The sequence below is a fragment of the Phocoena sinus genome, chromosome 9 (genome assembly GCF_008692025.1).
Source record: "Phocoena sinus isolate mPhoSin1 chromosome 9, mPhoSin1.pri, whole genome shotgun sequence".
Lineage (NCBI taxonomy): Eukaryota > Metazoa > Chordata > Mammalia > Artiodactyla > Phocoenidae > Phocoena > Phocoena sinus.
This window is the reverse complement of record NC_045771.1, coordinates 12,570,061-12,594,014: the sequence shown is the minus strand read 5'-3', so window position 1 is coordinate 12,594,014 and position 23,954 is coordinate 12,570,061. Positions and strand designations below refer to the sequence as shown.

At 44.6% G+C, this 23,954-nt stretch overlaps 1 protein-coding gene across 3 annotated transcripts in view; it reads right to left on the bottom strand.

The window, feature by feature from the left end:
• Positions 1–22,429, bottom strand: part of DENND11 (DENN domain containing 11) — a 44,815-nt gene extending 22,386 nt beyond the window's left edge. The window contains exons 1-2 of one of the 3 annotated variants that reach the window (XM_032642226.1): positions 22,132–22,429; positions 388–487 (exon numbers count right to left, since the gene is read on the bottom strand). In XM_032642226.1, coding sequence (XP_032498117.1) covers positions 388–487; positions 22,132–22,399 — 368 coding nt within the window. In that variant the 5' untranslated portion in view covers positions 22,400–22,429. The remainder of the gene's footprint in view (positions 1–387; positions 488–22,131) is intronic. The other 2 variants (XM_032642223.1, XM_032642225.1) reach the window with 2 other exon arrangements.
• Between the last annotated feature and the right edge of the window lie 1,525 nt (positions 22,430–23,954).

Genomic DNA, 23,954 nt, shown 5'->3' with positions numbered 1-23,954 from the left:
TACTCCATCACCCTGACATTCTCTCAATTTGCTCCTCACAAGAATCTTAATTACACAGGACTACAAACTGGCCTTACTTAAAGCTGGAATTTCAAGTTTTAGCACGTACATGCCTTAAGTTAACCCAAATGCAACTGAAACTCTATTCCTTTATTAAAGCCAAACCTCAAGCAAGGCCCAATCATTTCTTAGGAGAGGAGAGAGAACCTCATGAAAGCTTGGGAACCTCTTGCTAGAAAACTGATATAAAAACACAAACCAGTATATATTTTCAGGGTATTTACACACACTTCCTGAAAATGCCCCGATGAGAGCCCTTATTCTCTGGGGGAAAGCACAGAGTGAGAGGAAATGGTACAGAGAAGACTTGCAATCAGCAGTACTTACATGAAATCAGACTGAATTTTATGGGACCCACTGGCCATAGACTTGAACTCAACACCTTCAAGGTCAATATCTTGAGGTAAGCACCATTCCACCATGTTTCCTGTGGGGAAGAAGGGAGGATACAAGTTTAAAAGAGACAAAATCATTCAAAGGGCTTAGTGCAGGGCTAAGTGCACATGGCTTCGGAGTAAATGTACGACTGACTTGACCACCAGCATGCTCAGGTGGCTCATCCCTCCATCGCCTACATGCCAGCAGAGTCCCTGAGTCATCCCGAGGGCCAGGAGATGGGTGTTGAAGGCACCTCCGATCTCCGCCTTCAAATCAACACAGTTCTTCCTGGCGAGGCTGCTGGCTTTGGTTCTCCCATTCTGCTTGGCCACCTCCAAATCTCCTTCCTTTCGCAGCCTCACTTCTAAGTGCATGTTTTGACCCTCCACCCCCATTTTCTCATCTCGTACTCTCTCCTTAACCCCTCGAGATCCTGCTTCCATCTTGCCTTTTTATGGCCACTAATAACTCTGACAAACCCCCACACTCTTTTTAATTTTCAAATTAATTTTTAATTTAATTTTCATTGATCTCTTTGTGGCATTTGATAATTCCTCAAAAATGTCTCCCCTTTTTCCCTTGACTCCCGTGACAGAAATACTATTTTGGTTCTTTTCCTTCTTCTCTGATCAAATGTAGCTCTGCTTCCTTCCCTAATGCTTTCTCCTCTCTCCTCAAAATGAGGCTCTTCTCCAAGGTCCAGACACCAGTTCTCTGCCTGCAGAATTTAAGAGCTCATTCACTTATCCCTAATTACTGAGTTTCTACTGAGCTAGATGCTGGAGCTACAAAGTCAAATAAGACACAGTCCCTGACCTCAAACAGACTAGATTCCGGGACAGATACGGAGATAAACAAGGAGACCAGTGATTACAATTCTGGAGGCTGAGGGTGGTGGTGTGTGGTAAATTCTGTGACAGAGGATAACATGGGATTTTAGAACGTAGCAGCCATAAGATTGAGGGAATCAGAGAAGTTCACAAGAGCAGTGTTTCCTAGAGGCTTGAGAGGATGCTACAGAACGTGCCCTACTGTTTTCTTGCATATTCAAAAATTTTCCAAATAAAAATACTAAGATACTTGTAAGATTTCACTTTAGAACAAACTTCTCATCAACACCTCAAACCCTAATTGCCCAAGCATTAGAAACATCATTAATAATCCCAGACAACCAATGCTTTCAGATAACTGTTCGGGGCATCAGAGGTACCGCATATCAAGTCTACCTGGACTCAACCCAGTCTCCAAATGGGGTGGGCATCACAGGGGATCAGCCTATCCTATATTCAGCAGCCTAAGGCACTTTCAAGTAGTTTATTTTCAAAAGAGGACTCATAAACTCAAACAACTAATCAATGGGCTAAAAGAGAAAGCATGAAGAAAGGAATTAAGATTTCACACAACAGAGAGGCCAGAACAATGTTGTATCTGTCAGGGTTAAAGACAAGAAAAAGCATGCTGCACGCTGAAAGAGGGGCGAACGTGGGGAGAAAGGTAAGGTTTCGCACACCGACTTCCCCCACGTTCCTGTCTTTCCACTAGCATCCCTGTCTACGGTCTCCTCGGTCCAGTGGCGCTCACCCTGTGTTGTGCAACAGGACACCCAGGAAGCTTACAAAGGTGCTGACCCTCCCCCCAAATCTACACGATCATGGTCTGTGCCGCACGGGTGCTTCAGCGGATGAGCCCCCTGTGCACACGGTCCTAACCCTTCATGATGGCAACAGATGGCCAGCGTAGGAGAGGGGCAGCCTGCCACGGACCCTCTGGCAGACTCTGTCCTCTCGCTTACCTGCTTCTTCTAGTACCCGCTGCCTTGTTCCCCGCCCCCATGCCACTCCATGCAGGGTTCAGCTTGCTCTTAGCTCCTTTCCTCTGACCCAGCCTGTCCATGACTACTCAATGACTTGTTAAAACTTTAACGTACCTAAACTTTGTGCTGAGGGATAAGTTCAGAAAAGCGCACAGATCGTAGCTCTGCAGCACAATGAGTTCTCCCAGCATGAACATACCTGGGTGAGCAGAGCCCAGACCAAGCAGCAGGACATGAATAGCAAAACAGAAGCCACTCTTCTGCCCCGTCCGAGTCATCACCCCTCTCTCCAGGCTAACGATTATCCGGACTCCGAACACGATAAATTAGCTTTGCTGTTTTTGAAATTTATAGAAACGCAATCATAGTTTGTATTCGTTTGCGTCTGTCTTCTTTGGCTCAATTTTTTTTTTTTTTGCAAGATTCATCCATGTTGATGCATGTAGCAATAATTTCTTCATTTACTACTTCCATCCTATGCATGTAACACAGCTTACTTACCTATTTAACTGTTGGTGCACATTTAGCTTACTTCTTATTTGAAGCTATCACAAAGAGCACTGCTGTGAACAATTCCATACGTGTCATCTGGTGACTACACGTGCGGCATGACCCGGCTGGGCTGATTCACATTTCTCAGAATTCCCATTTGCGTCTGAGACCGGGGAGGCGAAGTGATGCAGTAGCCATGTTGTGTTTATGTCGGAAGCCAGTGTGAGGGCGTAACTCATGGGCGTTGCTGCTTATCTTGCAGGCTCATCACACCTGGGGGGTGGCTGCCAGGCCTGCTGCCGATGGATCCACCTTCCCTGGATCCTCTGTCAGCTTCTCGGACTCCCACCCCAGGCGTGTGCTTAGTTCCATAATAAAGGGCATCAGCTTCATCTGGTCAGGGCACCACATCATTAGAACAGGAGGCAGTGTGACACGCTGACCTGGGTTCCCACCCACCCTCATGAGTTCCAGCTTGTTCTCCTTCTCAGCTTTACTCTCTCCTTCCTAACTGTCCGCTCAAGAGACTTCAAGCTCCACCATCAGACACAAGGCAACAGCTTTACACAGACTTTCTAACCAGCTCCCACAATTGCACAAGATCAAATCCCTGCAATAAATCCCTTTATCTCCCAGTGGTTCTGTTTCTCTGATTAAACCTTGACTTTGACTGACACAATATGCACACATTTCTGTTGACTACATCCCTAGGAGTGGAACGGAACGGCTGTAAAAATGTTTGCATCACTGCAAACTAAGGAAACTTTAATAATCCCCAAAGCAGTGTTTCCCAAAGCTTAGATGACTAGGGCTTCTGCAAAACACAAAATTTGTAAAAAGGAATTTTGGCCAAACAATCTTTGTTTAGGTTAAACAAAGACAGACAAGTTCCTTTACTGCAGAACTTCTCAGAGCCTCTAATGTTCCTCTACATTACGAATCTCTGTGAGATCAAGACCGTGCTAAATGTTTCCAAAATTATTTGGCCAATAGACCTATTTTTAAGGAGCATCTTAAGGGCCAAATTTTATAGAAGGCTTTTTTTTTATTTTAAAAGAAATACCAGTATATTAGGGCCTGCAAGTTGACCCTTAGTACATATCACTCCTCCTTTCTTATAGGGAATAGGGCCTCCTATTCTTAGCCTGGCATATGGCCTTCCAAATGATGATTATGTTTCTCTGTACCTTCTTGCAAATAGGTATGGCTACACAAGTAAATTCTGACCAATGGGATATAGGCAGAAGTGAGGTGTGTCTTTCCAAAATGTGCCTTAAAGGGAAGGAGTAGGTAGTCCCTTCTTCCATCCTGCTGCCTGGCATATGGATGTGGTGACAAGCCGTCTTGAATCATACAGGTGAGGGCACCAGCCCACACATCAAGGTGGGGATGATGGAGCGAGAGCCAACTTGAGTCTAGGTCCTTGGATGACCCCATGGGTATGAACCGGCATTCCAGCCCTGGACCGGCTACCTCCTGACTTTTAAGTGAAAACTAAACTCTTATCTTGATTAAGTCACTGCTAATTTGGGTCTCTGGTATTCATGGCCAAACATACATCTTCTTACTTAACACAGCTGATCTGAAGAATAAAGCTCCCAATTCCTCAGCCTGGTCCTCAAAGCTTCTCTCTTATTCCTCTGTGCCTGGCCAATCCTCATTGTACAGGAACTGAAAGAATCAGACGAAGTGAATGACACCCTGTCAGTTACATCCTTCACTTCTAGATGGATGCAAGCCTCTCTAGGTTGGGAAGAAAGGTCCATCAGGGTCAGGCTGGCGAATGCACAGCATGGAGCATGGCCTCCAGAACACCCCTCTGGGAACAGTTCTTTATCCCACAGGAAGAACATTTCTGCTGACACCCTCGTTGAATTAAAGGAAAGTAGATAAAGCTACTATGACCCTCATCGCAGCCTAATACAATCATTGTCTTAGATGTCTGTCTCCCCAGGAGACTGGACTTCTTAAAGGCAGGAACTCTGATTGTTTATCTTTACACCCCAACATAGCACAGTGCTTAGCACAAGACAGGAAGGACATTAAGAACAAAAACAAAGCAAAAACCCAGCTTTATAGAGGATATGCATGTTTTTAAAAAGCTAGTAGTAATGATATTGTGGTTATGTAGAAAAATGTCCTTCTTCTTAGGAGGTATATACTCAAGTATTTAGGAGTGAAGTCACGTCTGCATTTACTTTCTTTTTTTTTTAACTAACTTATTTTATTTACTATTTTTTATTTTCGGTTGCATTGGGTCTTTGTTGCTGTGCGCAGGCTTTCTCTAGTTGTGGTGAGCGGGGGCTGCTCTTCGTTGTGGTGCGTGGGCTTCTCATTGTGGTGGCTTCTCTTGTTGCGGAGCACGGGCTCTAGGAGCACAGGCTTCAGTAGTTGTGGCACGCGGGCTCTAGAGTGCAGGCTCAGTAGTTGTGGCACACGGGCTTAGTTGCTCCGCGGCATGTGGGATCTTCCCAGACCAGGGCTCGAACCCGTGTCCCCTGCATTGGCAGGCGGGTCCTTAACCACTGCGCCACCAGGGAAGCCCTGCATTTACTTTCAAATGGCTGAGGAAAAAAGTTTTTATCTGTATTCAGTCAATTCTAGTACAATGCTTGTTGAATTTGTGCCAACACAACTGATATATTAAGAACAGTATGCACACAGGGAATTTCACATTTGCTAATGTTATGGATTCAATGCAATCTCAATGAAAATCCCAATAAGCTATTTGTGGATATTAACAAGTTAATTCTAAAGTTTACATGGAAAGGCAAAAGGCCAAAGTTAGCCAATACAATACTGAAGAGAACTAATACTGCCTGATTCTAAGACTCACTATAAAGTAATCAAGACAGTATGGTACTGGCACAAGATTAGACAAATAGATCAATGGAACAGACTAGACAGCCCAGTAATAGACCCACGCAAATACAGTCAACTGATCTTTGCCAAAGGAGCTAAGGTAATACAATGGGAAAAAAGATAGTCTTTTCAACAGTGGTGTTAGAACAACTGGATATCCATACGGAAAAAAATGAATCTAGACGCAGACCTTACACTTTGCACAAAAATTAACACAATATGAATAGTATACCTAAATGTAAAATGCAAAATTATAAAACTTCTAGAAGATAACACAGGAGAAAATCTAGGTGACTTTGAGTTTAGCAACAAGGTTTTAGATACAACACTAAAGAATCATCCATAAAGAAAAACTTGGTAAGTTATACTTCATTAAAATTAAAAACTTCTGACCTGTGAAAAACACCATTAAGAGAATAAAAAGACAAGCTAACGATGGGGCAAAATATCTGCAAAAACATATCCAATAAAGGCTTATATCCAAAATAAGAACTCTTAAAACTCAACATTAAGAAAACAACTCGGGCTTCCCTGCTGGCACAGTGGTTGAGAGTCCACCTGCCGATGCAGGGGACAGGGGTTCGTGCCCCGGTCTGGGAAGATCCCACATGCCACGGAGCGGCTGGGCCCGTGAGCCATGGCCACTGGGCCTGCGCGCCCGGAGCCTGTGCGCCCGGAGCCTGTGCTCCGCAACGGGAGAGGCCACAGCAGTGAGTGGCCCACGTACCGGAAAAAGAAAACAACTCAATTTAAAAAATGGACAAAAGATCTGAACAGATATCTCACCAAAGAAGACATACGGACGGTAAACGTGCATATGAAAACATGCTCAATATCACATATCATCAAGGAACTGTCAATTAAAACAACGAGATCCTACTACACACCTATCAGAATGGTCAAAATCCAAAACGCTGAAAACACCAAATGCTGACAAGGAGGTGGAGCAACAGGAAGCCTCACCCACTGCTGGTGGGAGCGTGAAACGGTGCAGTCGCTTTGCAGGACACTTGGGTAGCTGCTTACGAAACTAAACACGCTCCTGCCACATGATCCAGCAATCACGCTCCTTTGTATATTTACCCAATGAGTTGAAAACTTAGGTCCACACAAAAGCCTGCACGTTAATGTTTATAGCAGCTTTGTTAATATAACTGCCCAAAACTGGAAGAAACCAAGATGTCCTTCAAAAAGGTGAATGGATAAAAAAACCTGTGGGATATCCATATAACAAAATACCATTCAGCAATAAAAAGAAATGAGCCACCAAGCCACGAAAAATCATGGAGGAAACTTAAATGCATGTTGCTAAGTGAAAGAAGCCAGTCTAAAAAAGCTGTTCTGCAAAATCCCAACGATGTGACATTTTGGAATGGAAAAACTATAGATAGTAGAAAAGGTCAGGCGGTAAGCAGGGATGAACAAGCAGAGCACAGAGGATTTTTAGGGCAGTAAAACTATTCTGCATGATACTGTTATGGTGGACATCTAACATCGTGCGTTTTTCAAAACCCAGAGAACGTACAACACGAAGAGCGAACCCTTATGTAAACTATGAACTTCAGATAACAATAGTGTATAAATACTGCTTCATCAATTACAACAAATATACCACGCTAATGCACGATGTCAATAATAGAGGTAATGGGGGGGCCGGGCAGGCAGGTAGGGGAAGAGGGTACATGGAAACTCTGTACTTTCTGCTCAGTTTTCCTGTAAACCTAAAATTGTTAAAAATAAAATAAAATTTATTAAGAAAGGTAATAAATTAATTAACCTAGGATAATTATCCTAGGGGTAGTAATGATATTGTGGTTATGTAGGAAAACGGCCTTATTCTTAGGAGATTTAAACTGAAGTATTTAGAAATGCAATGTCATGATGTCTGAAAGTTACTTTCAAATAGTTCAGAAAAAAAAGTATATTTATACATCCTCAGCTCTGCTATAATGCTGGCTGAATTTGTTCCAAAGCAATCGATATGTTAACAATTCATAGGGAGTTTCATGTTTGCTGATATGTGGTTTTGATCTCAAGGTTCAAAATGTGAACACAGAAAACTGCACCCAGCTGTAGCACTACACAAAACGCATCCTCACACAACACTCAAACATCTGCCTGCTACCTCGGTTCACCGTGTGTGTTCTGAGCCACACTTATCTCCTCTAGTGTTACAACTTTCCATCCAATTTCACAAAGCCCTCTTCCTCTGCTTCATTATAATTCACAAGCTCAACCCTTCCAACACCCACCTTCGTATGCAAACTGCAGGTCTTTTTTAAGGTAGAGTGCCGTATTTTGAGTATTGATGCATTTCTTAATTATTTACCATATGTACAACCGTCCTAACACTTTTATTATGTTCCTATCTTTCTTCAATGTGTCACTGACAAAGTTTCTGAGTGTTGTGCCCCTCACCCCATCTTCCCCGCAAGCCCTGTGATTTTTACTGCATGATTTGCTAAGCACAGTGGTTTTTAGGAATGCGTATTTCACGTTATTGTGGAACTGACTTTACATAAAGCAAATATGGCAAAATGTCAACAAATGCGGAGTGATACATATATCTCAACAAATGCAGATTGACACATATATCTAAGTCAGGGATATATAGATTTTCACTGTACTATTCTTTCAACTTTTCTGAGGTTTAAAAAATTTCAACATATGAGAGGGAGACAAGATGGCAGAATAGAAGGACTTGAGCTTACCTCCTCTCACGAAAACACCAAAATCACAACTAACTGCTGAACAACCATCAACAAAGACTGGAAACTACCAAAAATGTATTCTACAAACAAAGACAAAGAAGCCAAAACGAGACAGCAGGAGGGGTGTTTTCATGATATAATCCAAACCCATACCCACCAGGTGGGTGACCCACAAATTGGAAAATAATTGTATCGCAGAGGTTCTCCCACAGGAGTGAGACTTCTGAGCTCCATGTCAGGTTCCCCAGCCTGGGGGTCTGGTGTTGGGAGGAGGAGCTCCCAGAGCATTTGGCTTTGAAGGCCATCAGGGCTTGAGTGCAGGAGCTAAACAGGACTAGGGGAAAGAGAGACTCCACTCTTGGAGTGTGCACACAAGGTTTCATGGGCACTGGGACCCAGGGCAAAGCAAGTGACTCCACAGGAGCCTGGGCAAGACCCACCTGCGGGTTGTGGAGGATCTCCTGGGGATGCAGGGGTCGGCTGTGGCTCACTGTGGGGGCAAGAACACTGGTGGAAGAGGCCCCAGGGAATATTCATTGGCATGAGCTCTCCCAGAAGTCGCCATTTTGGTACCAAGACCTGGCCCCACCCAACAGCAGACAGGTTGCCTAAAGTCATCCTGAGTGCACAGCCACCTCTAAACACACCCCTTGACATGGCCCTGCCCACCAGAGAGACAAGACCCAGCTCCATCCACCAGTGGGCAGGCACCAGTGCCTCCCACCAGGGAGCACAAGCCTCTGAACCAACCTCACCTAATGGGAGTAGACACCAGAAGCAAGAGGAACTACAAACCTGCAGCCTGAGAAACAGAGAACACAAACACAGCAAGTGAGACAAAATGAGATGGCAGAGGAATATGTTCCAGATGAAGGAACAAGATAAAACCCCAGAAGAACAACTAAGTGAAGTGGAGATAGGCAATCTGCCTGAAAAAGAATTCAGAGTAATGATAGTAAAGATGATCCAAGATCTTGGAAAAAGAATGGAGGCATGGACTCAGAAGATACAAGAAATGTTTAACAAAGAGCTAAAAGATTTAAAGAACAAACAAACAGAGATGAACAATACAATAACTGAAATGAGAAATACACTAGACAGAATCAATAGTGGAATAAATGAGGCAGAAGAATGAATAAGTGAGCTGGAAGAAAGTGGTGGAAATCACTGCCATGGAACAAAACAAAGAGAAAAGAATGAAAAGAAATGAGGACAATCTAAGAGACCTCTAGGACAATGTTCATCACACCAACATTTGCATTATAGGGGTCCCAGAAGAAGACAGAAAGAAAGGGTCTGAGAAAATATTTGAAGAGATAATAGCCGAAAATTTCCCTAACATGGGAAAGGAAACACTCCAGTCCAGGAAGCACAGAGGAGGCTAAACACGTGGAGGCTAAACAATATGCTACAACAAACCAATGGATCAATGAAGAAATCAAAGAGGAAATTAAAAAATACCTAGGGACGGGCTTCCCTGGTGGCGCAGTGACTGAGAGTCCGCCTGCCGATGTAGGGGACGCGGGTTCGTGCCCCGGTCTGGGAAGATCCCACATGCCGCGGAGCGGCTGGGCCCGTGAGCCATGGCTGCTGAGCCTGCGCGTCCGGAGCCTGTGCCCCGCAACGGGAGAGGTCACAACAGTGAGAGGCCCGCCTACCGCAAAAAAAAAAAAATAAAATAATTAAAAAAAAAAATACCTAGGGACAAATGAAAATGAAAGCATGAAGATATAAAACCTATGGGAGGCAGCAAAAGCAGTTCTAAGAGGGAAGTTTACAGCCATGCAATCTTACCTCAGAGAAAGGGAACCCCCATATGATTATCAGCTGATTTTTCAGCAGAAACTGCAGGTCGGAAGGGAGTGGCCTGATATATTTAAAGTGTGAAAAGGAAAAACCTACAACCAAGTATACTCTACCCAGCAAGGCTCTTGTTCAGATTCGACAGAGAAATCAAAAGCTTTACAGACAAGCAGAAGCTTAGAGAATTCAGCACCACCAAATCAGCTTCACAAAAAATGCTCAACGAACTTCTCTAGGCAGAAAAGAAAAAGCCACAACTAGAAATAAGAAAATTACAAATGGGAAAGCTCATGAAAGAAGAAAAAAGAAAATTACAAATGGTAAAGGCAAACATACAGTAAAGATAAGAAATTATCCACAAATATGGTATCAAAACCAGCAATTGTGAAAAGAGGTGAGTACAAATGCAGGATATTCGAAATGCATTTGAAATTAAGAGACCAGAGACTTAAAACAAATCTTGGAGATATATATATATATATGTGTGTCTGTATATATATATATTTACATATATTTTATATGTATATTTATATATATATATAGAGACTGCTATATCAAAACCTCATGGTAACCACAAACCAAAAATCTATAATATATACACACACACAAAAAAGAAAAATCAATCCAAAAACAACTCTAACGATAGTCATCAAATCACAAGAGAAGAGATCAAAAGAGGAAGGGAAGAAAAAAAGACCTACAAAAACAAATCCTAAACAATTAACAAAATGGCAGGACTTCCCTGGTGGTCCAATGGTTAAGAATCCACCTTCCAATGCAGGGGATGTGGGTTCGATCCCTGGTAGGGGAACTAAGATCCCTCATGCCACAGGGCAACTAAGCCCATGTGCTCTAGAGCCTGTGCGCCACAACTAGAGAGCTCATGTGTTGCGACTACTGAGCCCATGCACTCTGGAACCCGCATGCCACAACTACTGACCCGCACACTCTGGAGTCCGCATGCCACAACTAGAGAGCCTGCGCGCTGCAACTACTGAGCCCACGCACCACAAGTAGAGAGAAGCCTGCGTGGGGCAACGAAGAACACACATGCTGCAACAAAAGATCCCACATGCCAAACGAAGATCCCATGTGCCGCAACTAAGACCCAACACAGCCAAATAAACAATTAACAAAACAGCAATAAGAACATACATATCGATAATTACCTTAAATGTAAATAGATTAAATGCTCCAACCAAAAGACACTGATTAGCTGAGTGGATACAAAAACAAGACCTGTATATATGCTGTCTACAAGAGACCCACTTCAGATCTAGGGACACATACAGACTGAAAGTGAGGGAATGGAAAAAGGTATTCCATGCAAATGGAAATCAAAAGAAAAAGGTATTCCATGCAAATGGAAATCAAAAGAAATCAAAAGAAAGGAGTAGCAATACTTTTATCAGACAAAGTAGACTTTAAAATAAAGATTGTTACAAGAGACAAAGAAGGACACTACATAATGATCAAGGGATCAATCCAAGGAGAAGACATAACAATCATAAATATATATGCACCCAACATGGGAGCTCCTTATATATTAAGGCGAATGCTAACAGCCATACAAGGAGAAAGTGACAGTAAAACAATAATAGTGGGGGACTTTAACACTCCACTTACATCAATGGACAGATCACCCAGACCGAAAATCAATAAGGAAACACAGGCCTTAAATGACACATTAGACCAGATGGACTTAATTTATATGTATAGGACATTCCATCCAAAAGCAGCAGAATACACATTCTTCTCAAGTGCACATGAAACATTCTCCAGGACAGATCAGATGCTGGGCCACAAAGCAAACCTCGGTAAATTAAAGAAAACTGAAATCATACCAAGCATCTTTTCCAACCACAATGCTATGAGATCAGAAATCAACTACAAGAAAAAATTGCAAAAACACAAACACATGGAGGCTAAACAATATGCTACAACAAACCAATGGATCAATGAAGAAATCAAAGAAGAAATTAAAAAATACCTAGGGACAAATGAAAATGAAAGCATGAAGATACAAAACCTATGGGAGGCAGCAAAAGCAGTTCTAAGAGGGAAGTTTACAGCAATGCAATCTTACCTCAGGAAACAAGAAAAATCTCAAACAACCTAAACTTGCACCTAAAGCAACTAGAGAAAGAAGAACAAACAAAACCCAAAGTTAGTAGAAGGAAAAAGATCAGAGCAGAAATAAATGAAACACAGAAAACAATAGAAAAGATCAATGAACTGAAGAGCTGGTTCTTTGAAAAGATAAAATTGATAAACCTTTAGCCAGACTCATCAAGAAAAAAAGGGAAGGGGCTCAAATCAATAAAATGAGAAATGAAAAAGAAGTTACAACTGACACCACAGAAAGAGAGTCATAAGAGACTACTACAAGCAAGTATATGCCAATAAAATGGACAATCTGGAAGAAATGAACAAATTCTTAGAAAGGTACAGTCTTCCAAGACCAAACCAGGAAGAAATAGAAAATATGAACAGACCAATCACCAAGTACTGAAATTGAAACTGTGATTTAAAAAATTCCAACAAACAAAAGTCCAAGACCAGATGGCTTCACAGGTAAATTCTTCTATCAGACATGTAGAGAAGAGTTAACACTTATCCTTCTGAAACTCTTCCAAAAAACTGCAGAGGAAGGAACACTCCTAAACTCATTATATGGGGCCACCATCACCCTGGTACCAGAAGAAGACAACGATATCACAAAAAAGAAAATTACAGGCCAACATCACTGATGAACATAGACACAAAAATCCTCAACAAACTACTAGCAAACCGAATCCAACAATACATTAAAAGGATCATACACCATGATCAAGTGGGATTTTTCCCAGGGATGCAAGGAATTTTCAGTATCTGCAAATCAATCAGTGGATACACCCTGTTAACAAATTGAAGAATAAAAACTATATGATCACCTCAGGAAAAGCTTTTGACAAAATTCAACACTCATTTATGATAAAAACTCTACAGAAAGTAGGCACAGAGAGAACCTACCTCAACATAAGGCCATATATGACAAACCCACAGCTAACATACTCAACAGTGAAAAGCTGAAAGCATTTCCTCTAAGATCAGGAACAAGATAAGGATTTCCACTCTCACCACTTTTATTCAACATAGTTTTGGAAATCCTAGCCATGGCAAACAGAGAAGAAGAAATAAAAGGAATCCAAACTGGAAAAGAAGTAAAATTGTAACTGTATGCAGATGATATGATACTATACATAGAAAATCCTAAAGATGCTACCAGAAAACTACTAGAGCTCATCAATGAATTTGGTAAGGTTGTAGGATACAAAATTAATACACAGAAATCTCTTGCATTTCTATAAACTAACAGCGAAAAATCAGAAAGAGAAATTAAGGAAACAATCCCACTTACCATCGCATCAAAAAAATAAAATACCTAGGAATAAACCTTTCTAAGGAGGCAAAAGACCTGTACTCTGAAAACTATGAGATGCTGATGAAAGAAATCAAAGATGACACAAACAGATGCAAAGATATACCATGTTCTTGGATTGGAAGACGCAATATTGTCAAAATGCCTATACAAACCAAGGCAATCTACAGATTCAATGCAATTCCTATCAAATTACCAATGGCATTTTTCACAGAACTAGAACAAAAGAATTTTCAATTTGTATGGAAATATAAAAGACCCCAAATAGCCAAAGCAATCTTGAGAAAGAAAAACAGAGCTGAAGGAATCAGGTGCCCTAACTTCAAACTATACTACAAAGCTACACTAATCAAAACAGTATGGTACTGGCACAAAACAGAAATACAGATCAATGGAACAGGATAGAAAGCCCAGAAATAAACCCATGCGCCTATGGCCAATTAATTTAAGAAAAAGGAGGCAAGAATATACAGTGCAGAAAAGACAGTCTCTTCAATAAGTGGTGCTGGGAAAACTGTACAGCTATATGTAAAAGAATGAAATTAGAACATTCTCTAACATCATACACAAAAATAAACTCAAAATGGATTAAATACCTAAATGTAAGACCAGATACTATAAAACTCTTAGAGGAAAACATAGGCAGAATACTCTTTGACATAAACTGCAGCAATATCTTTTTGGATCCACCTAATGAAAATAAAAACAAAAATAAACAAATGGGACCTAATGAAACTTAAAACCTTTTCACAGCAAAGGAAACCATAAACCAAATGAAAAGACAACCCACAGAATGGGAAAAAATATTTGCAAACAAAGTGACTGACAAGGGATTAATCTCCAAAATGTACAAACAGCTCATGCAGTTCAATATCAAAAAAGCAAACAGCCCAATCAAAAAGTGGGCAGAAGATCTTAACAGGCATTTCTCCAAAGAAGACATACAGATGGCAATAGGCACATGAAAAGATGCTCAACATTGCTAATCATTAGAGAAATGCAAATCAAATCTGCAATGAGATATCACCTCACACCGGTCAGAATGGCCATCATCAAAAAGTCTACAAACAATAAATGCTGGACACAGTGTGTAGAAAAGGCAACCCTCCTACACTGTTGGTGGGAAGGTAAATTGGTACAACCACTATGGAGAACCACCTGGAGGTTCCTTAAAAAACTACCATATGATCCAGCAATCCCACTCCTGGGCATATATCTGGAGGAAACCATAATTCAAAAAGATACATGCACCCCAATGTTCACTGCAGCACTATTTACAATAGCCAAGACATGGAAGCAACCTAAATGTCCACTGACAGATGAATGGATAAAGATGTGGTACATATCAATATATGCAGTGGAATATTATTCAGTCATAAAAAAGAATGAAATAATGCCATTTGCAGCAACATGGATGGACCTAGAGATGATCATACTAAGTGAATTAAGTCAAAAAGGGAAAGACACATACCACATGATATCACTTATATGTAGAATCTAAAATATGACACAAATGAACTTATCTACAAAACAGAAACAGATTCACAAGCTTTGAAAACAAATTTATGGTACCAGAGGGGGAAGGTGGCGGGGGGGAGGGATAAATCAGGAGTTTGGGATTACTACTATATATAAAATAGACAATCGGGCTTCCCTGGTGGCACAGTGGCTGAGAGTCCGCCTGCCGATGCAGGGGACATGGGTTCGTGCCCCAGTCCGGGAAGATCCCACAGGCCACAGAGTGGCTAGGCCCGTGAGCCACGGCCGCTGAGCCTGCGCGTCCGGAGCCTGTGCTCCGCGACGGGAGAGGCCACAACAGTGAGAGGCCTGCGTACCGCAAAATAAATAAATAAATAAATAGATAGATAATCAACAAGGATCTATTGTACAGTACAGTGAACTCTACTCAATATTCTGTAATAACCTACATGGGAAAAGAATCTGAAAAGTAATGGATATATGTATAACAGAATCACTTTGCTGTACACTTGAAACTAACAAGACTGTAAATCAACTATACCCCAATATAAAAAAAATTAAATTAAAAAATTTCAACATATGACTTAAGAAACATAACTGAAATAAGAGATGCAAAAAACCATAAGCTAAGCATAAAGGACTTTGCAAAAGCAAAAAATAATTGAGACAATGTGTTATATTTAAGGGGATGAAACAGCATGATGGCTAAAGGTCATCCTTTAACAGAAATAGTACACTAGTCTCAAAGATTAGAAACCCGTTTATATATGAAACTTGTAAGAGGCTTAAAGGAAAGTGATTTGGCAGAAATAACAATCCTTGTCGTGAGCCATTTAGGGCCAGAAAAACCTCACACAGAATGCTACCTACCTCAGGCTCAGCCTTCACACTCAAAGCCATTTGGTTTTCCACATTTCCTCACCACACTTTAGGAACACAGCCAGGGAGCTGGGGCCTGGCAAGACTGAACAGAAGGGCTCATCCCAGGGGTAGGCAATCAAAGAGAGGAGTCAACACTGACAAGTGCCTTATTTCCTGACTTGCTCTCCTTCCATCTCCATGTCCCCCCTTGCCTTGGGCCCATCACAGGTACCCAGAGGCCCTACCTAGCCTCTAGGAGGGATGGACATGACCGCACGAGGAACAAACGTGGCAATCTGCTTTCTGTACATTCAGCCAGTCATTCAGTAAATATTGGTGGAACATAACTTGGCAGCCCAGTGCCAGATTCTGGGCTCAGGCAAAGGGATTTGGGCTAACAGATTACTGAGTTGGCGGCTCAGGTACCCAGGGAAGCCACAGGGCAATGCTGAGCCTGGCTGTAGATGCAGAGATGGTCTGAACCTCGTGGCCCTGTGTGCCAGGGCCTCCCAGAGCTGATGTTTCACAAGCCCCAACGCTAGGTGAGATATACTCTGTCCTATCTACATACAGGGCTGCCTCTGCCTTCTATTTCTGTTGAAATGTGAAATGACCACACCCCCAAGCATATTTGGATTTCATCAACCACCATCTCTCCAGGGAGAACAGATATTAGCTGCTACTGCTGCTGCCTGTTAAGAAAGCTAATCTCAGAATATTTTAAATGGAGAAGGCAATGATCTTGAACCAAAATAATCTCTGTCTAGTGGGAAATACGGGGCTTTCCTTCCTCCTTTTCTCCCTCCGTGTTGGGTGGTTCCCAATCAAGAATTTCCTCCTGAGCCCTTGATTTCATAAGCAGTGGCTACCTCCGCTCAAGGTCCTGTTACAGCTCCTCTGACCTCAAGAGTGGAGCTCTGTACCAGCTCTCCCCTCTCCAGCGCGCTGATTTTTACTCTTTCCAGCAGCTCTGCCCATCGGCATACACACAAGCCCTGAATAAAGGCAAGAATCCAGGTGTACTTGTGGTCCCCACTTTTGCAGGAGGCCCCCAAATCCCAGAGATGGAAGAAACCTCAGAAGCTTATGTGGTTCAGACTCTAACGCCAGAAAAGTCGACAACTCTGGGTCTTAAATAGTTTTGAATTGTCTTACCACCACCTAGGATGAGAGTATATGCAAAGGAAGAAAGAGTCAGTATAAAGAAACCTGAGGCAGGAAGAAATTAATCCTGGTGATTTCAAGTCAGCCATATGCCAACCCATGGCTGAATTCCAATGCATTAATTTTACATGGAAGAAACTTTCCATTTCACGGGCCCCATATCATTTTGCGCCAGGCAGTGGTGTGGTGTGATGTGGGAAGAAGCACAGGAATTCTGCCCGTCTCTGCTCTGTGACTTAATATGACCTAACTGCCCTGTGCCTCTGTTTTTCTCATCATTACAGAGCAGACTGTTGAAAGGATTAGCTAGCTCCTGGTCCACGGTGGGCACTCAGTAAGTGGTGGTTGTTTTGATTCCCACTCCTACTCTAGTTTCCATCCACCTTCAAGAGGAGAAACAGAAGTCCCTGCAGCTGGTGATCAATTGACTTCTCCCTGAAAACCACAAGCAGGTGAATCACCAACAGCCTGAGAAAGAGTTTGCCAATGTGGGAATTACTGAAATTCACCACAGTTGTATTCCACTGACATCTGATAGAAACTACAGAGAAAGGACGCAGCAGACTTAATCATTCGAACCGGCTTTCTCTTGTCCCCTTTGAGCTGGTCATTCGTAGGACTGCTCTTTGAGACTCAAAATGGCGCTCCAAATTTTCCATTCTCATTCTGCTTTGTCACTTTCCCACCAGTGGCTGGAGCCATTTAGTATTGCATGAGTCAGATGACCTGGGCAGCCCTCCAAGTTATGCCTCAGATGCTACACCTGGCCCTGTCTCGCCGTGCCTCCACATTGCCATTGTTTAAAAGAAAATGCCTGTATTCTGCTGACTATACGCAGAATGTATGGGGGTTAAAATTAGCGTATGTGAGTGATTTGAAATACTACGCTCATTTAACGGGAACACAGAAGCATTTTGATGCACTAAATAGGGGCTTAGCTGTAATTCAGGCACTGGCTAGAGGTTGAGGGAGGAACAGGTAATTCATCCCTAATCAGGAAGAACAAAGGAAAAAGAGACTTCTTACAAACCGCAGCAGGTTTTCCTCTGCTCAGCCATCCCAACACAAACACGCACAGCATAGGAATTTCCCCCATCACAAAATAACTCTGGGGAAAATGCAGCTGTTGAAAGTGAATCTCTTATAAAGAAACAGTCCAGTGACGCTGATTCACAGGTGTCGTACACTGCAGATCCAGAGCTCTAGCTACCTCAGGCCCACACACAAGCCCTCAGTCACACGGTGAGACAGCTATGTCACCTTCATAGAGGGGATGGGGGAAGCAGGCTGATTTCCAAGTGTGACAGTGACTTTTCCCTTAATTAAGCGGACAAAAGGACGAAAATTTTACCAGAGACCCAAAGAAGAGAATCAAAATTAAAACCCAAAGCTCTAAATAATGGGTTGGACACAATGAAAAAGCAGGATTCTGGCTGCCAACCTCTCCCACTTGGCTCCCATAGTCGGCATCTGGGCCTGGTTTCAATAGCAGCTTTGTAGCCCACATGGCCGGCACCACCACCATCCCAGGGACTCCCTGCTCCAGAAAAAGACTGAGTGTGTCAGGGAGTGAGTGAGAGAGAGAGACAGGGGAAGGAGAGTGTGTGTGAGAGAGCGAGAGCCTCTGCCTCACTTGACCCTGAAGCTCCTACAGGCCTCACAACATCGGTAGATCCAACAACCATAATTTTCAAACCGTGACTCCAATGAAAATAACATTCTTTATGGCCCCAGCCTCTTCTCTGATTCTTTCTACAGATGCCCAACCCAAAATTAGTATCCAAAAATACAGGAGAATTACTCTTATTCCCATTCACCGGTCTGAGGATCACTGGGCACATCCCTGCCCAAGAGTGTGTGAGTGTAACCAGAATCCACTCCTCTCTCACACCTCTCTCAGCACCCAGACCACGCACACCCTGACAGATGAACCACGGCTGTGGATTCTCTCCTCCCCCATCCCCTCTTGTACTCTCGCAGGCACATGTGCCAACAGTTCCCTATACCAGGTGGGAAGATGAATGAAATACCCATGGCCTGGGCAGCAGATGACTGGGGAGGTTTGGGGAGAAGGGAGGAGCTCCTGGGGAACACTGAGGACACAGCTGGGAGACACATGGGGAGCAGACAGGTAAGCGCAGAAACTCTAGACAGTTTCTCCCATGGAAGAACTTCTGTGATATGTTCTGATTTGGGTAAAGAAGCCAGTCTTCACTTTACTACTTTGGGTATCACGGGCTAAGGAAGGCAAAAGCCTTGGTGGACCAAGATTAAATAATAACACATAGCAGACCTGCCTCCGTAGCAGAATGAGGAAGACACTGAACTATTAAAACTGGGAGAGGTAAGTCTGGCCCCAGCGACGTCTCCCACTCACTGGGCATCCAAGGGCCTCCATCTCCCCTCTCCAGACCGCGATTTCCTCAACCTTCACCCAAGGGACACTCCACGGGCTCTCTGAGGCCCTTGTCCTAGCGTCAGACCTTTGCAGCCCTGGGAACCCCAGTAGCATTCATTCATTCCATCTTCTACTCTTAGAATTACACTGCACCATATAATTTTTACTTGCTATAGGTACTATCACAATTTTTTTACAGGAAGTAAAGTGCCAATTGGGACTAAGATGACAAGAGAGTTATGAGCAGGAAACAGCAGCTTTCCAAAAACAAAACAAAACCAAACCATCAACCAAAGTTAAAAACACACTCTCTCCCCTCCCCCACTCCTTCTCAGCCTCTCCCCTCTCTGCACCCAGTAGGATAAAAAGTTAGGGGCCAGAGGTTCAGGCAGTGCTGTATTCTAGAAAGACAACCAGACTCGGAGTCAAGTATTTATTGGCTAGTTAATATTTCCAAGTTACTTAATCATCCTTGGCTATAAACGATCATCAAATTACAATGGTGATGAGAATTAGATGAAAAACCATTATAGGGGACTTCCCTGGTGGCGCAGTGGTTGGGAATCCGCCTGCCAATGCAGGGGACACGGGTTCGAGCCCTGGTCCGGGAAGATCCCACATGCCACGGAGCAACTGGGCCCGTGCGCCACAACTGCTGAGCCTGTGCTCTAGAGCCTGCGAGCTACAACTGCTGAGCCCGCATACCACAATACTGAGGCCACGCGTGCCTAGGGCCCGTGCTCTGCAACAAAGAGAGGCCAACACAATGAGAAGAGCACTGCATCGAAGAGTATCCCCCTGCTCGCCGCAACTAGAGAAAGCCTGTGTGCAGCAACGAAAACCCAACGCAGCCAAAAATAAATAAATACAAATTAAAAAAAAAAGAAAAACCATTATAGTAAAATGCCTGCACAAAGCAAGTGTCCAAGTGTCAGTTAAATCCCTTCTTTCCACACTAACCTTAATCTGAAACCCATTACAAATACATACTTGTGCATGTGTGCACATCACATGTACACACAAATACTCCATATACACATACCCACAAAATCATGCTCACCAGCTGTGATTGACAAGGCAGGGGGAGGGTTCCAATTCTGTGGTGCTTTTCAATGTTATTAACTCCATCTGTGGTTAGTGTAGGATTTTTTTTTTTTCTTCTCCTCTTCCCCTCTCTAGGCTCTACCGCCAGAGCGACCACTGCTAAATCAGACCCTGTTAGCGCTTTCTCTCCATTTCTTCTAGTTACTCTTAAACACTTTCCAGAATGAATCTCATGCTCACATCTATTTACTGTATGTAGGTGATGGGGTAGGGCATAAGGAGTATTATTAGTTACAAAGTAGTATCTGTTTTTGTCTAGCAATAAAGGTTACTCTGATCGAAAAAAGAACAGGTTTTCTGTCTGGGAGTCCCAACCATACATGAGTCAACCAGCCTATGTGATGAGCATTAAAAAAAAGAAAAAGAAAAATAGAAAATGCCAGTATGCACTACATGTAAAAGGGGTTAATACCATTTCATGAAACTTCTGTTTCAGTTACGTATGTGAGCACACTGATTGGTATGTAAAATGAATTTCATATGGTGGGTCACAGTCAAAAATGTTTGAAACCCACTGGGATGGGGCCAAGGAATAGGCAGGAGTCAGAAAGGCCTAGTCTCCCCACAGCTGTTCCTACTTCTTCCTGGGTCTTGCTGGTTTATAATCCTCCCTGGATTGTATCTTCTGCCATCCCAAGACCCTCACCCTTTTTCCTCCCACTCCAGCGCACAGTATCAAGTTTTTCAGAATGGCTTCCACACCTCATCCTTGCCAGACCAGGAAGGGAACTCCGGAAAGAAACTGTTCTGTTTTTTTTTTCCCCTAATAGACACTCCACATTCCAGCAACCTCAGTGGAGTTAGGATAGAAAGACACACCTGCGCTTTCTTAAACCCTAGAACCAAGACTACAGCTCTCATCCCTCCAATCCTGAGAGCAGGGTCTTTCCCCGACTACCTAAGGCTCTCGGAGGGAGGTGTTTACTCAACCACTTTTGAACCCCATGAATTCTCTCACCAGTAAAATGCACACTTCCTTACTGGATGGTCAGGGTAAAGCCTACCTGAGGAGGCTTCTCTTTTCACCGGTCTCCAGCTTAATCCCTCAGTGCCACCCTTTAATGCTCCAGGCATCAATTCCTCAAAATAATACCGTCAGAGGGAGTGAACTTGGCCGCTCACAAAGTTACCGTGCAGGGAGGGATGGGGAGCAAGGGCGGGAAGCAGAGAACACGGAAGCTGAGGACGCTCAGTTTCGGACGGAATTCACCTGGAGGGCGTTCCTCCTCTTCAAGGGAGAAACCTTTTAAGCGAGCCCGAAACAAAAACAAAAGCCAGCGTGCCTGTGGCCACAAACGAGATCCTCTGTCAGCGGAGAAGCGCAAACACGACTGTGGGGACGGGCACGCGGGCTGGGGATCCGCTGAGAGGCAGCGGGACGCAACGGAGACGGGGTCAGAAGCGCAGGGAACAAAGCCCCACGCCCCGACCTCCCGGGGGCACCGGGCTCGCCCGAGGCAGCCAGGTCGGCACGGAGGGGATTGCACGTGTGCGGGTGCGCGCGCAGCGAGCCCCTCCCCCGCCGCCCCCGAAGCCCAGTGGGCGGCGACCCTCTCCCCGCCCGCGGTCTCGGAGCGGCTCTCACCCGAGCGGGGGTCGAAGGTGACCACGAACACGGCCACCACCTGGTCCTCCTCCACGTCGCCCAGCTCCAGACGCCCGGGCTCCAGCAGCACCTGGGAGGCACCCAGCTCCTCGGGCTCCCGCCTCCTCGGCGGCTCCGTGGCCGCCCGGCCGCCCCCGCCGCCGCCCCAGCCCCGGACTCCAGCCTGCTGGTCCGGAGCCAGCGGCGGGGAGACGGCGGGGCCCTCGGCCCAACGCAGCAGCGGCGCCGCGTCTCCCCGCTCCACCATGGCGAGGTGAGGTGAGGCGAGGCGAGGCGCGGCGGCGAGGAGGAGCCGCGGGCGGCGAGGGGCGGGCGCAGGGGCGGGCTGCGGGAACTCCTCTCGCCGGAGGGCGGGCGGCAGGCCGGCCGGGGCTCCGCGCTCACGCCGCGCCTCCGCAGCCCCAGGCCCTCACCTGCCCCGGCCGCCCCGCCCCGCCCCGCCCCGCCCCGCGCCGCGCCCGCCGCCCTCCCACCCAGCTCGGCGGAGTTGCGATCCTGCCAGAGAACGCGTTCTCCCTACGGGCTTCGCTGAACTGCGTGCCTGGTTTGAGACTTCACGGATGCATCTGCGCGCCCGGGGATAGGAAAAGTGCGGTGACATGGGCGCGCAGCCACTTGGAGCTGTCTACCTGCGCCTTCTCACCTAGGATTCCGTGGGATGACTGTACCGCCGTGAGCTGTTATACGCCAGCATGATTTTGAAAGTCCCCTGGCCATATGGACCGTGACAGATAGGTGTTACATAACCCTGGATGTGTGTTCAGAGCTTCCGCCGTGCCGGGAGTGAAGCAGAAGCGGGGAGCCCCGGCTGCCCGCGTTGTTTGCGATTGGGACGTGGCCTGATCCGCTGAAGCTTTGGTGTCTGGCCTGGAGTAGTGTATGTAGCACCCAGTCGGTGTGCCCTTGAATGAGCTGGATAGTGCCTGACCCTGGCCTTCCTGGACCCTGCTTGGGGCTCCCCATCCGTTTCAGTGACTTAGTCTCTACAGAGAGTGGTGGACGACAGTCACTTACTTGCCCTTGGGGGGGCGTGGGGGAGAGGTTGATAAATATAGCCAAGATGAAAGCAGCCTCCATTCTTCAGGGTAAAATGCTGCATAGATTCTTTTATTGTTGTGTCATAGATTTTTGTCTGGAAGCAGCAGCCTTGGGTAGTCATTGATGATCTCCTTGGGAAGGGGGGTTAAATCATCTTATCATTGCGTGTCTGGTACACAGATATCACTCTTCATCAACACCCCCCGGGTAACGCCTAGTGTCCTTCTGAGGGCCGGCAAACCCCAGGCCTTCCTGAACCTTGGAGGAATTGGGTGTCTGAACAAGTCTCTCTCCTCACTTCATTCTTTCTCACTATTTTAGTGGCTATTCCTGTTTCTTTTTCCCACCTCCTCTAATTACTTAACCACCAGATTTACCCCAAGGGGTGAGGCATTCAAAATGTTACTTCTAAATATAAAATGGGGAACTCTTAAAAAAATCCTTAATCCATTTCCAAAGCCATCAGCTTTAGTCCGACTTTCCTTTTTTTCCCAAGGGACTTCCTTTTCCTGACCTTTTGTGTGAGCCTCCCCCCAGGCCCGAATTCCCTAGTTTAATACCCTCAAGCTGTATATATATATGAAGAAATAAACTCATAATCTCCATCCCAATCGATTTTCTGTATAAACAGAAGACCAAAATGTCCAAACCCTAAACCTAGCGCCTTTTCCAATCTTCATTTAAGCGTGTGTTCTAGCTCACCAGCAGTCAGGTCAATCTTCAGACCCTAGTGCCTTGCATAACGGGTGCTCGACAAATATTTG